At 38.3% G+C, this 15,246-nt stretch overlaps 1 protein-coding gene across 31 annotated transcripts in view; it reads right to left on the minus strand.

Annotated features, from left to right (window-relative positions):
* The window catches only part of TRIP12 (thyroid hormone receptor interactor 12), a 128,315-nt gene that overhangs the window by 5,755 nt on the left and 107,314 nt on the right, over positions 1–15,246 (minus strand). For 20 of the 31 annotated variants that reach the window (XM_059703413.1, XM_059703411.1, XM_059703414.1 and 17 more), the window contains 11 exons: positions 15,118–15,191; positions 14,837–15,057; positions 14,100–14,227; positions 12,694–12,845; positions 11,895–12,037; positions 10,688–10,844; positions 8,724–8,822; positions 4,872–4,986; positions 4,421–4,575; positions 3,133–3,297; positions 215–379 (listed from right to left, as the gene is read on the minus strand). In XM_059703413.1, coding sequence (XP_059559396.1) covers positions 215–379; positions 3,133–3,297; positions 4,421–4,575; positions 4,872–4,986; positions 8,724–8,822; positions 10,688–10,844; positions 11,895–12,037; positions 12,694–12,845; positions 14,100–14,227; positions 14,837–15,057; positions 15,118–15,191 — 1,574 coding nt within the window. The remainder of the gene's footprint in view (positions 1–214; positions 380–3,132; positions 3,298–4,420; positions 4,576–4,871; positions 4,987–8,723; positions 8,823–10,687; positions 10,845–11,894; positions 12,038–12,693; positions 12,846–14,099; positions 14,228–14,836; positions 15,058–15,117; positions 15,192–15,246) is intronic. The other 11 variants (XM_059703438.1, XM_059703437.1, XM_059703435.1 and 8 more) reach the window with 1 other exon arrangement.

Raw genomic sequence — 15,246 nt, forward strand, 5'->3', positions numbered from 1 at the left:
CCTCTCATAGAACAAACAAAGCTAAGGCTGAAAAAGTCAACTTCATGCAGTGATCCCACAGGTCAAAGGTCTCAAACTAGTCCGTGCAGGCAGCTAGCTGGCACCTTGTGCTTTAGTGGCCTGCCCCTTCCCTCTCCTTCGGAGAAGTAGCCACAGGCAAAGCTCTGCATCACCACAGATGGTCTTCTCCCCAAAGGACGCCACGATTACATACCCTTAGATACTCTTCTAGATTATAGATAGTGACGGGTATATCCTTTCCTCCTTTCTTCAGTTCGATGTTGGGAAACCCTGGCAGAGTGAAATCCAATCCCAGATCTTCAACTGAGCAGCCATTCATAGTCAAAGTTTCTAATGCATATCGTAGACTCTCTTTGGTCTACACAAAAGGGAAGGGGGTTGTCAAGTACCATCAATCACTTAATTATGTTTTTATGTTTATAAAATAAAAGACATGCTAACACATTTTATGGTTTCTTTTAGCTCTTAGCCTATTTTTTTCTTCTTTTGTCATAATCTACACATGACCAAGTCACTGAGATAACAAAAGAAATAATCTTAAACACTTTCGATTCCAACTGTTTTTATATGAGAAACAAGATCTTGAGTGTTCCTTCATAATGAGATGTTTGCTACTCAATTTGATCATATTCAAATCGAATTTCTCAAAAAGGCCAAGATACTATGCATAATGGTCTACTTAAAGAGTGTGGGCTCTGGAGTCAAACTTTTCATAAGTTCTTGGCAAATCTTAATGAATTCAATATATGTATATAGCCAATACTGAGTAATACAATATAGTTAGGAAATTATAATTTCAAGTAAGTACAAACAATGCACTATCTAGTAATAAAAATGTTTTTTCTCTGCAAAGTCCAAGTCTAGAGAATACCTTGTAAATTCTTAATCGGGACTAGAATAACAAATATATATTCATATAATAGCACTACAGTGAAAAAAGATTCCAACAAAGAAAAATCAAGTCACACTCTTATAAAGAAATGTTAAAAGCAGTTTGTATTATTCACTTTTTAAGTGCTTAAGATTATATGGTTATGTTTTATAAAAATATAAAAAAATTTTTTTAGATTAAGCATGAAAGACCAACAGGCAAAACCACAAATTCTATCTGAAAATGAGGGTATCCACTACAGGAGAAAGAAGGCAAATGGGTTTCTGGATTGGAGATGCCTCTATGTGCGGAAAATTAGTCATTTTAAACAGACTGATTATTAAATCATTTTTTAAGACATTTGACACTATGTGTTCCAGATCAAGCATCCTGGGCTTAAATTCCAGCTCTCACATTCTGGGTATGTGACCTTGGGCAGCACGTTACCCCAACCTATCTGCCTTGGGTTTCTCATGTGTAAAACTGAGATAATAGAAATACCTAAGTCTCACAGTGTTGTTGTGGATTATATAAATTAACAAATGTAAGGCACCTGGAACATGCCATGATTTTACTTTCTTTCCTTGCTTCTATCCCTGGGCCATTATTTACCTAAAAGATAATCGATCCTAAATAAGACTACAGTAGTTTAAAACTTACAAAGTTGCTAAGTGTAAACCTAAGTGGTTCTAAAAATCTGAAAACAGATATTGTGTTGAAAATATGGACTTGGCAAAGATCTGGCTATTTCCCTTAATAAGCTTATTTCTCCAAATTCACCAACAACTACCAATTAATATGGGAGCTAAGATGAATTCCCTTACAAATCAACCTCCCTGACACAAAGGCATTCTAAAACCCCCAACTTGTCTACTGTAAGCTCCTCTCAATTTTATGGAGAGGCCTGATGCACAAAATTCGTGCACTGTGTGTGTGTGTGTTCCCTCAGTCTAGCCTGTACTCTCTCCAATCTGGGACCCCTCGGGGAATGTCGGACTGCCGGTTTAGGCCCGATCCCACAGGGCCTAAACCGGCAGTTAGACATCCCTCTCACAATCCGGGACTGCTGGCTCCCAACCACTCGCCTGCCTGCCAGCCTGATCACCCCCTAACCCAGTGGTTCTCAACCTTCTGGCCCTTTAAATACAGTTCCACATGTTGTGACCCCAACCATAAAATTATTTTCATTGCTACTTCATAACTGTAATGTTGCTACTGTTATGAATCGTAATGTAAATATCTGATATGCAGGATGGTCTTAGGCGACCCCGGTGAAAGGGTCCTTTGACTGCCAAAGGGGTCGCGACCCACAGGTTGAGAACCACTGCCCTAACCATTCCTCTGCCACAGCCTGATCAATGCCTAACTGCTCCCCTGCCGACCCGTTTGCCCCCAACTGCCTTCCCCTGACAACCTGATCTCACCCCCAACTGCCCTCCCCTGCTGGCTTGATCACCCCTAATGGCCTCTGCCTCGGTCCCCCACCACCATGGTTTTGTCTGGAAAGAAGTCGGTGCTGGAAAATGGCCGATCGACCCAGTCTTATTATAGAATCTCTTCTCTATTCTTAATGGGAGTTGATTTAACTTTGGTCCATGTTATCTGCCCAATATAAGCTATCTGAGTCTGTGCCATTTTTTAAAAATACAACTTTCCCTTCTTGTAATGTCAGATACCACTACTAATCTCAGACTGAGTGAAATGACTTCTTAGTAAAAAATATCAATTAATGATATAAAACTCAAGATTACCCATGAAATCTAAAAGAAACTTCAACATGTGTTACCAAAATATAGTACACAGCCACTATGATTTTTAAAGATATCATCCTGAAATCTCTCTAGAAACAAATGGACTGTTCCTAAATTCAGCCACATTTCAGGACAAAAAGAAAATCAATCTGTCCTAAGAACAGTTTTATTGATTCAAATGCTTACTAAAAGAATTCAGCCTAACATAGTATCTGCCCAGATACATAACACCCATATAAAATTTAACAAGCAGGAGCCTTTGATTTCAGTTAGGAGTGTATTTTATTTGCTAATCAAGCCTTTTACTCACCAACTGCTGTTATTATAGGCCATCTTACTCATTATAAAATCATGTTTCAGTTGTGATAAAAAAATTAAAGTTTTCTAAAATAACATAACTGTGTCAAATACAAACCACTTAACAAAGACCTCATCTTTCTACAATAAGAAACTGATCCATTTGGAGGTTTCCTCATCTTGTAAGCCTACCTGGGATTTATCTTGTTCAAGTCTTTTCTTCTGTCTGACAACGTCTTCTAGGTGATACACTGATCTGGCTACCACTGGGTCAATGTCAAACAAATCATGTGATGTCAGTGAAGTTTCTTGCCGTAGCATCCACTTATAAAAGGGTAAGCCAAGGGGAAGGTCCACCTGAAAGGGAATATGCAAAATATTATTTTTAAATATATTTTATTGATTTTTTACAGAGAGGAGGGAAAGGGATAGAGAATTAGAAACATCAATGAGAGAGAAACATCGATCAGCTGCCTCCTGCACACTCCCCACTGGGGATGTGCCCGCAACCAAGGTACATGCCCTTGACCGGAATCGAAACCTGGGACCTTTGAGTCCGCAGGCTGATGCTCTAGTCACTGAGCCAAACCAGTTAGGGCGAATATGCAAAATATTTTAAGTCACAGCTTCTAGAATTGTCTCAGTTTTATAACTGACATGTCAAGAGATCATTTAAATAGGTCAAATAATCCTCAGAGGAAAACAGTCCGTATTAAGGACTATTTCCCTCATTATATGAAAAGAATCCCCATTTAAATTCAATCTGGGGCCCTGATATTCTATTTAAACAATGACCCTATAAAATAATTTTTCAATGATGGACATATAGTCTCCATAAGGGCTCAATATCAAGCGATGTTTAGAGGGAAGAGTTAAAAAAACCAACTGATTATCACTAAAAGAAAATAAAATGGAAATTCTAAAATAACTGGTGAACAGCCCATTCTTCAGTTACAGTGAAATTGTAAGCTTGTGAATTTGACATCAAATGAAAATGTCTTCCACATACAAAGTAGCTTATAAAATGTGAGAAGAGGAAATGGAGGAAAGTCTAGAAATATTCAAACCTCTGTGAGTACTGATTTCCTTGGATTATTTTCATTCTAGCTTTCTACTGGCAAATTACTGTAAGTTTAATTACATACTCATGCTTTCCTACTGAACTGAAACTATGGTATCAAATACTTCAGAAATATATCATTAAAACCATGCCTGATTCTGAGCCTCTGCTTCTAGCAGAACATGGGCCACAGATTGGCATTTGGACATCACCTGGGAGCTGGTATGAGAATGTAGAATCTTGGGCCTCACCCTTGAACTACTGAATCAGAATTGGCTTTTGTAACAAAATCCCCAAGTAATTCATATGCACATTAAAGTTTATATAGCACTGTTTTAAAAATACAGCATTAAGCACATGGGATTAGGCACTTTCATAAAACAGGCACACAAAAATTTATAGAAAAGCAAATAAACTTACCAATCTGAAATCCATAATAGCCTTGGCCATTAATTTTCCTAAGAAGCGAAACTTCATCTTAACCTTTGCAATATGAGCTGGCTTTGCTGTCCTACCAAAGGGAAGCGCAAACAGGCCCTGGAGGTTTTGAATATACTTGGTCCCTTCTTGGCTTCCTGTAAATGAACAAGTGACCAAACTTTACATGCTCTCTCCCAAAACAAGACAAAACAAAAACTGGTAACTCAGAACATTTAAGAAATGCAATATTCTCAAAATCAGAAAGATCATGTAATTAAGTCCCCTAGAGCTGGAAGGGCCTCCCTTAATTGATAATAAGAAAAAGGCTAAAATAAATTAAGGTCAGAGAGAATGGTCCTCTGCTACAAATTAAATATATTTAATGAATTGCAAGGGCCCTTTACCTGATCTGAATAACACAAATTGACTGACGAACTCAGATTAATATTACCTTTTGGATTGCTGAGAGTAACTTCTTCACCTCTCCAAAGACCCAAGTCAGCTCTCTGTAGTTCCTGAGATACAAGTGCATAAAACTCCAGTGTAGGCCCAAGACCTGTACCAACCTACAGAAGAATAAAAGTAGAACAATTTCAAATTTTAGAATTTGCACTGCCCTTTTTTTAACCTGAAAACCTCTTGGCAATGTGGATACTAACAGGAACTCTTTATTAGGACGCAGTAGGGATTATTTCTCCAGCTGATCTGACTGTATTTCTTCAGTCTTGATCATCTAGAACAGTGGTTCTCAACCTTGGCTGCACATTAGAATCACCTGGGAATCTTTTTTAAAATCCTGATTTCTGGGCCTCATCCTCCAGAAATTCTGTTTCTTTGTTACTAACGTTGTGGCCCCACCCCATAACAAAGAAACACAATTTCTGGAGGATGAGGCCCAGAAATCAGGATTTTAAAAAGATTCCCAGGTGATTCTAATGTGCAGCCAAGGTTGAGAACCACTGTTCTAGAATAAGAACTAGCATCCCTTTCTAATTTCCTACTCCCTATGGCCCAAACTTAGCCTCAGAGAGTACATCAGTGCTTCTCAAGCCCATGGTGCACTGGGATCTTCTGAAAGCTGTTTAACATGCACACATGGGGGGTAGGCATGCCCGGATGACTCTAATTTTAGTAGGTGGGTCATTTCAAGCCTGGGCGTTGGCATCCTGAAACAAGCTCCAAGAAACTATATGGTCTGAGCTTGTATCCTGAGAAAAGTAGCTATATACCTTACCCTCAGGGACTAAGGCAGTTCTCAATATGTGGGTCGCAACCCCTTTGGCGGTCGAACGACCCTTTCACAGGGGTCGCCTAAGACCATCCTGCATATCAGATATTTACATTACAATTCATAACAGTAGCAACATTACAGTTATGAAGTAGCAATGAAAATAATTTTATGTTTGGGTCACAACATGAGGAACTGTATTTAAAGGGCCAGAAGGTTGAGAGCCACTGGACTAAGGAATGGTCTGCATATGGCTCTCTCTCATTCTATCTTTGGTGAATGGCAACTCTGAAACCAGCTCAAATGTCATCTCCTTAGGAAAAGCCTCCTTATATGCCCAGTTACTTTGCTTCTTAGGATTTACATTTCAGCTACTAAGTACTTACCATATTTCACTGTCAGCATTTCATTATATGCCTGTATAACGCACCCAAGGGAAACTTTAACCAGTTAACCGCCACGATATTTTGAGTTTAATTAACATGTTAAGTATCCTGTCAGTCACCGGTGACTGACACTATACTTTCCATCCGGAAGACAAAACAGGCTAGGCGCTTAATGTGTTAAAAAAGGTCTGCTGCTTGCGTCTATAGACGCTTATGGCGTACAAATGGTTAATTCAGCTCTGTATCCTCTACAGTGCTGGAGCACACACTAGCCTTTAACAGTGGTTTGTTAAATAAACACAAAGAAGGGGAGGTCTGAATCCATACCAGCACACACTGGGTTAACTTAGCCTCAGAAAGTACACCAGTGCTTCTCAAGCCCATGGTGCACTGGGATCTCCTGAGTGCAGTTTAACATGCACATGGGGGGTAGGTGCATCCTGAAGACTCTGATTTAGTAGGTGGGTCTCGTTTTGATCCTGGACACTGGTATCTTGAAACAAACCCCGGAAATAACTGTACAGCCAGCTGTGAATGAACATGCCTCCTCCATGAGATACAAGAGCCTGGGGCAATGTTCAGCCTAGATATTCCTTCATGTTCTATCAAGGTCCTACCAGCTCAGACAATAAGCTAAATATGCAGCTAAGGACAAGTTAATACCAAAGTCTATAGGCTAAATCTAACCACTGTCCTGTCAAGAAGGCTGTATTTCACGTGCATGGTATCTGCAATTAATGGGCACTATTTTACCACTAGAGGCCTGGTGCATGAAATTCATGCATGGGTATAAGCATAACCAATGGACAATAAGACACTGGGGGGTAAAGGGAGGCTGGGGGAATGTCAAGGGGGGGGGGAGAGAAAGGAGACATATGTAATACTCCTTGTAATACTTGAAGCAATAAAACAAAATTAAAAAAAGAAAGAAATTCATGCATGGGTAGGGTCCCTAGGCATGGCCTGTGGTCAGGGCTGATCTGTGGGGTGACTGGTGGGGCAATTGGGGGCCCCCACTGGCATCCGCCTTGGCTGGCCTGGCGCTGCAGGCTCGCCACCCATCACTGCTGGTTGGGGCCTGCAGGCTGGGGGCAATTCCTGTGTTGAGCATTTGTCCCTGGTGGTCAGTGCACTTCATAGCGACTAGTTGTTCAAACGTTTGGTCAATTTGCATATTAAGCTTTTATTACACAGGATTATCACAGTTACTTTTAAAAAGTATCCAAACTAGTTTAAAAGATTAGGTGCAGTCCACCAAAGGTATAACTCAACTTTCCAAACTGTGATCTGTTGGGACCTGGTGACATGTTCCTAATCCCCCCCAATCCTTTGTTAGTTTTCCACAGCAGTGAAAGGTATCAGCATTCAGCCCACACATCAACCCAAACCTGGGAGCCATCTGTGGCTCTTCTCAGTCTTAGTCTCCACATTGCAACCAATCATTAAACACTAAGCCTGCCCCACCTTCAAAACATATAAACTTTTACCACCAATTTCTCATTTGGTCTCTGCACCAGCATTCTTGGCATCTCACAGCCTATAATCAAAGTGCTAAGAGAGAGCCTTACAAAACATAGTTTTGTATCATTCTTCCACACCCTCTGAGGCTCCCCATCTCACTCACAGCAAAACCTCAGGTTAAAAAAACTGCCCACTGTCCTATGATCCCTCCTCCCACCCTCCAGCCACAAGTCATCTGCCACCAGGAAGGAATGTTGCCTCAGGGCTTTTGCATGTCTGTTCTTTTGCTAGAGATATTCTTCTCCTCAAATGTCACCTTAGAACACCCTGTCCCCTCCCCATCATGCTCCATCTTCCTATTTTCCTTTCTTTTTCTTCATCTCATAGCCATGTGTATGAGTGTGTGTGTGTACTGACCTCCCCAAACTAAAAGAAAAGTCCCATGATGGTAGGGACTTTGTACATTTTGTTCTCCACTGGGTCTTGGAGGAAAGAAAGGAGGGGAAAGAGGAGAGAGAAGCAAAGAGAGAAATGAATAAAACTGCAGTAATACCTGATACCCACAAGATGGTGCTTTAAAGTCAGTTCTTTCTCCCTTTAGCATACTACCCCTATGCTAAGTAGAAATCACAGATCAAATCAGTCTATTTCCTTTATCCAAATACTGTTATTTCCATAGGTAAAACAGACAACTTAAAATATTAAATGACATGAAACATTCAAATGTACATCAACTGGTGATGAAACATACTATAAATAGTCTATTACTATTACTCAGCAATAAAAGGAAACAATAGCACGATGAATCTCAAAAGCATTATACTAAGTGAGAGAAGAGTAACAAAAATGGTTACATGCTGTATAATTCCATTTATTATGACTGTAAAAAAGGACAAAACTACAGGGGCAGGGACAGGGGATAAAGAGCAGGTACTGACTGTAAAGTGGTCCAAGAAAATATTTTGTGATGGTGGTTGGATTTTTTTCTTGATCATGATGTGGTAGTGATTACAGACTGTATACTTGTCAACTCTTACAATTGTACATCCTAAAAATGTACATTTATTATACACAAATAATATCTTAGTAAACCTGTTTTTTAAAAAAATTTCCATATGTCAGGTAATTCCCAATTATCTTTTAGAATTTCACAGGACCAAGAAACTCTAACGACAATCTTATCAAGGACACAAATCATGCTCAAAACTGTCCCAACTCAAAAACTCACCTCATTTTCATACTGAATTTCTAACATGGCCCGTGAGCTGCCAAGATCCTGCATCACAGACTCGGCTTGTTTCAGCAGCTCTTCTCTGTTCACAGTACGCTACAAAATAAAGTACAAAAGTGAGGAAAATAAGTACACACTACACTTTAATAAACAGGTGCTATTTCTTGAAGTGCAAAAAAATTAACTAAACTGCTAAAAAACTATTTTTTTTTTTTTTTTTACAAAGCACACCTCAGAAAAGGTTAAGAAGTAGCTGCACTGCTATAAACATCGGCAGCATTCCTGGCATACATACATGAAGAAAAGTTAGATGTAAGCGTAATTTTTATCTTGAGCCCATGGCAAGTTCAGAAAATTCAAGTTGGAGAAGGATCTCTGAAACACTGCCAAACATCAAAGCAATTCAGGGCTGCAGTAACTTAACATATCCCTGGGTGCACTTATAGATAGGCAGATGATGAAGAAATAGGAATGGAGGTGATAGGTGAGCTGGAAACCTACTACTGGCCCTGACCTGCAGAGATCCGACAAACTCTACTGCAAACATCTACTAATGAGATTCATGAGGACGAGGAAGGTTTTGGCAGATCTCCAAAGTCTACCAGAACAATTTTTATGGAATCCTAATGACACCTATCAAGATAGGAGTAGCGAGTGTTGTTTTTTTCTTTTAAAGTAGAATGTTTTTGGTTTTGCTTTGCTTCTCATTCCTTCCACTCCTCTTCTTCTGTCATTACTAATGGCTCTTATGAGATTTTTGGAGATAAAGGTTTTGAGAAGACAGACTTGCATAAGAATCCTCAGCAAGAAAGAGGCAGGAGAGAAGTCTTAAGTAAAAGGCAGTGTAGTGGCATAAGTGTAGGACTGGGTCTCAGATGCAAATGACTTAGAGCTGTGTGTTTTAGGGCTATGAATGTGGAGCCAGATTAGAAGCACAGGAAGATGAAGTCAACAACACAGGGGGCTAACTGGTCTATGCACATAAAATGTATCAAGGATTTTGTTTCAGTTTCTTCTAATTGGAGTAATTTGCTAAGGGAATGAAGTAGAGCTGATTAATTCTACCTACTGCATAGGGATCAATTATAAAAATAAAAGCCTAATATGCTAAGTGTCTGACCATTTGACTAGTCGCTTAGCTTGCTGCACAGTGGTTCTCAACCTTCTGGCCCTTTAAATATAGTTCCTCATGTTGTAACCCAACCATAAAATTATTTTTGTAGCTACTTCGTAACTGTAATGTTGCTACTGTTATGAATCGTAATGTAAATATCTGATACACAGGATGGTCTTAGGCGACCCTTGTGAAAACGTCGTTAGACCGCCAAAGGGGTCGCGACCCACAGGTTGAGAACCGTTGTGCTAGAGTCTGGCCGATCGGGACTGGATCGGGACTGGGCGAGACGGGATGGACATGCCCTGGAGCCCTCCCATGGTCCCTCCCCGACCCCGATTGATCGTGTACCTGGCCTGTGCCCTCTCGCAATCCAGGACCCTTCAGGGGATGGAGAAGCAGTTTTGGCTCAATCCCCATAGGCCAGGCCGAGGGACCCCATGGGCGCACGAATCCATGCACCGGGCCTCTAGTCAATTATAAAAGGGGGGCTAATTTGAGTTCCTAATTTAGAAAGGAAGAAAGCCTCAGTAAGAAAGGACAAGATTTTTTCTTGGCACAAGAGTTATGAAGACTAAAAGATAAAAGAACTATAAAAATTATTTCAGAAACTGAGAAAAAGAACTCTAACTGGAGATTGAAAAAGAATCATAGATAGCACAGTTCCAAGAGACTAACAGGAAAACATGGCTAAAAGATGATTACAAAAGATAAGCAAAGAGAAGACTGTGACTAAGGCAGCCCGCTAAACCAATAGGCAAAATTAGATGTACCATATTTCTAGTTTTCCCATTATTTTGAAAAGCTCAGTTTGATTTATCTTTAAAAATTTGGTGAAGAAACTTACTTTTTTTCTATCCAATCTAGGTGCAACTCTGCTATCTTGAGAATCAGACTGGTTGATTTCTGGGTTGGTATCAAGTAATCTTTGCATTGCTCGGTCCCGATCAAATGCAGTTACATAAAAAAGCATTTGCCGGGTATCAAAAGGGAAGAAAAATGGGCTGTAAAAAGATGTGATATAACTTTATTATCTGAATTAGAATCAGAAACCATAAAAAACCCTGTCTTAGAAACAAGTTTTAATGATACAGAATTGTAAATATGACCAATAAAAATGGTCTAAGTAAACTAATTTTGAAGAATTTCCTTAATTCTTATATGAAATTTGTTGTGATCACATAATAATACATTAAGTAGTCTTTCCTTATGAAATCTGAAATTCAATCATTAAAATTCTTATGTTTGAAATTGAAATCAAGTCTATTCAAGATTGTCTATAATATACCCAAAGACCTTTAGGAAGTATAACATGACTAGTGAAAGCTAAATTTTAAAATCTGATCAACACTTCACCAGGTTAGTGACCTACCCCATTCCATATATACACAAATACTGGTGGCTTTACCAGTTCATGATTTTCCTCTTAGCTTTAGCATTTCTAAGTCACTAAAAGATGCAAAAGGCAGCTGCAGTAACAGAGGTTCTACATGCCTCCTGATGTATGATTTTGACAGAGCTACCAGAGCACTTCCTGTGATGACATGAATGTTCAGTATTTGTATCTGCCTAATACAGGTAGATATGTGAGCACGTGGCTACTGTAACTAAAAACATAAATTTCTAATTTTATTTAACTTTAATCTAGATGTAAATACCCATATGTGGTTAGTGGCTATTATACTGACAATGCAGGTCTATAGTTTCTAAGAAGATAGGTGTGGACCCAAGTAGGATCAGAGAATCACTCAATACCGCTTGTGGAATCTGATTTTATTGTGGCAGAGGATTTGAATCTCCTCAGTCAAATATCCTTGTGTACTTTTCTATTTCATATAGGCAGACATATACAATCAAGTAGATCTAGTACTAGTTCCAGCTTGCCTAGTCTGTTTGGATGCTAAAGCTACACTAGTAAGCAAGCTGTGATCAAATATGACAATGTTATTAAACACATTAAACAGGTTCACTAAACACTGTTTCTGTTACAAAATATAAAGACCAATACAATGATAACACTCCCAAGGCCACCATTATAGAAGTGGTAGTCTTACCAGGTTTTTCCTAGTTCAGTAAGCCATGTTGGGATGTTTCCTGTCATGATTACTAAAGGATCTTGAAGCTGCCTGTTTGCTTTTGCTGTCAACTTACTGTTATTAAATTCACCAGTTGGAATAATCTCCTTGCACAATGCATTCTGCAAAATGTTTAAGAAAAAAGTCAATATGTAGTAAAACAGGACTATATTCACTATCTCTTCCTTTATCTCCAAATATGTATAAAAAGTGCCCAGATTTCACTTGTTTCCAAAATACAATATACAGCTTCTCATTGTTGTGTCCTAACACAAATGAGAATTTCAATAATGCATAGCTGAAACACCTCAACCCCCAGACGCCATGAGTACTGGCTCAATCACTGATGTGGGAGCTAATACTTTATGCAAGGCCAACTCCTTCATTCTTCCCTACATTATATAAATATCAAAGGCCGCATTCAACTTTCACCCAACTCTTTACTTAACATACATCTTAACTTAGATAAATGAACTTTGGGTTAAATGTACATAAAGAATTTTAACTATAATAAAAGTATGTTCAAGTTCATGCTGTAGTTTAATTTAATAAATTTACAAGTCTGCCAAGAGAACAAATCTAAAAACAAGGCCAGGAAACAAAAGGGGAGAAGTTCCCACTGATGAATACATTGTACTTCACTGGGCCAGGATCTCTGCATTTAGCTGAGTCACTGTTTCTGTTTCTAGTACAACAGGAAATTCATAAATCACTAGACAGAAACTATGAGATAACATGTAATGAATAACACATCACAGAAAACTTCAATAATACTCACATCATACAAGTAATACCAGTATCGACTAATGGCATGTAAAACTCTTAAAAGAAGAATCACATCTAATGATGGATCTTCAAAAGTTATATTTTCAGGTGGTGTAGGTATGAGGTAAACTTCTAAAGGATTTGATACTGATGGGCACACTCCATCTAGAGGGCAAAAGATCAAAGTAAAGTATTATAGTTAGAAAGGCCAAGCTAATGGAGCCAGTGTCATCTTATCATGCCTAAAACAGTACTTGTAAATTGTTAAGATTTAATGCTTGGATCTTATTGGTAGAGAATTGATAGCTTGAACTTTTTTTTTTTTAAACCTTATACATAATTCATCCAGGTTTATGAAATTTATACTTTCCTTCCCATACCCAAATAAACATCATAAATGAGAAAAACTAACTTGTTTGCATTTCTTTATACCAGAAATAATAACTAACAATAAAACAGCCAGAGAGGAGTAAAGACAACATGTTTGAATTTAAATTCAGTTATAGAAACTGCCTGTATATTTCAGATTTGGTTATTTAATCCAAGGCTTATGACAGGGTAGACTGTGACAGATTCCAAGTAGGAGTTGTGATTCCTCTGTTCTTATATCTCACCAAGTAGCATGAAAATAAAAATAAACGAGGATTAACACTGTTGCCATTTGCTTTAACTGAGCAAAAGAATTAAAAATCACAACACTATCATTGCATAAAAAAGGCAAATTTTAGCACCAAAAACAAAGAAACAAACATTTCAAAACAAGACCCCTTTAAAAAGAATAAACTTGGCTTTATGGAAAAAAAAAATTCCTACAATGCCCTTATTTATGTAAACCAGGAAAATTTCATCAACTGACACCAGTGTTTGGAAATCCCTGATAAAGGCAGTCCCCATGGAATGAGAATGTGGACAAATGCTAAAGCTTTACTATCATATAAAAGAGAGGGGAAGGAAACCAGCAAAATTAAATGAGAAGAAAATGCTGTAAAGAAAAAGAAGTCCTTTAGGAGATGCCATTACACTCTACTGGCAAAATTTTTTATTCCTTCTACATTACTGGATTATACTATCATAACGAATGCCAATAAAAATTAAGGGCCAATCTGCCAATGATCAGAATGTGTTCTGTTACTGAATTTGTCTAGCCTTCATGCAAACATGAGTTCTTCATGGAAAGAATTTGAGTTTTTCCCAATTTTCTTTCCAAATTTAATTTTGCAGATATTTATGTTTTCATGCTCTAGACTTTAAAGTCAAGGGTTCAATTAAAAACCGTCAAATGTTGGTAGTAACTTCATTTTTTTCTAAGTTATACTCAAAGATTTTACTACTACTAGATACAAATAAATCACTCCTTTAAAACCATGAAGACAGGAAGATACTGACCCACGGCAGTTTTCCTTTCATATTACAACTTACCATGCCATAACTCATCGTGCTTTTTTGCATTTCTAGGGGAAGTTTTTGTTGGAGCTGTTTGGGCTCTTCCTCTTTTACCACCAACACAATCTTTATTACTTTCTTCATCCTCTCTCACAGGTTTGTACCTAAAGTGACAGGGGTACAGTTAAACCAAAAGCAGATTTTAAAACTGCAAATTATTTTACAAGGCCAAAAGTGCAAGCCACAGATTACTAGAGTTACCAGAGAACTCTGTGAGATCTATCCTCTCTCCCTACTTACAGATTCAGAAAATTACCAGTGGGACTGCTTCCTAGAAGAGAACACCAGCTTAGGAGTTCTGAGAATAACAGCTCTCTTTAAATGTAAGTAGCAGACATTCACAAACAAGACAAAGTTGCATCCAAATGTTTCTCAAGATTCAGAGATGCCCCGATTTCTAACAGCTAAAGGAACATCTTACAAAAATGTTTGTCTTATTTAAAGACTGGAAATAAATCTAGAAAAGTAGATATATAAACTATAATTATATCCAAGAATATATTTTCTATCTAGTTGACTTAATGAGGAAGATAAATATACACACTCATGCACCCACAGGTGCTCACACATAAGATATTTGAAGTGGCTTTTAATGATGAAATGTAGGATTTAGGGTCCTCTCTCCTTATGCAAGTCAGCCATCAGAACCAATTCCAAAATACACAAATAATGTCAAAGTTGGCGAAAACAAACAAAATCATTTTGAGATTTACCATATTGTATGAGTCTTCGTCCAAATACCAGCTCTTCCTAGAGGATTGCTCTCATCATCAGTAGATTCCCTTTCATCTTCAGCCTGTATACTGAACTGCCGTACTGCCTGATACACAGTCATGTTATACGGTAGCAAATGTTCTCCAATGTAAAATTGTAGCCTGTGTCTTACATTTCCTGAATTTAAGAACTGAGCAGCCTGAATGAAGCAAAACAGAATCTATTTAATCTATAGGCCCTGAACATTATGCATGGCAACATGGTGGGAATAGTACCTTACCAGAGATTCATCTATTTCCTCATCAGAGCCGTCATCATCACTGTCTTCATCATCTTCTCTTACTCTTCCATAACCTAAAAACCCAAGAAGGTTGTTCAACTCCTAGCAAATTTTACATGACAAAGAAAA

The sequence above is a fragment of the Myotis daubentonii genome, chromosome 7 (genome assembly GCF_963259705.1).
Source record: "Myotis daubentonii chromosome 7, mMyoDau2.1, whole genome shotgun sequence".
Classification (NCBI taxonomy): domain Eukaryota; kingdom Metazoa; phylum Chordata; class Mammalia; order Chiroptera; family Vespertilionidae; genus Myotis; species Myotis daubentonii.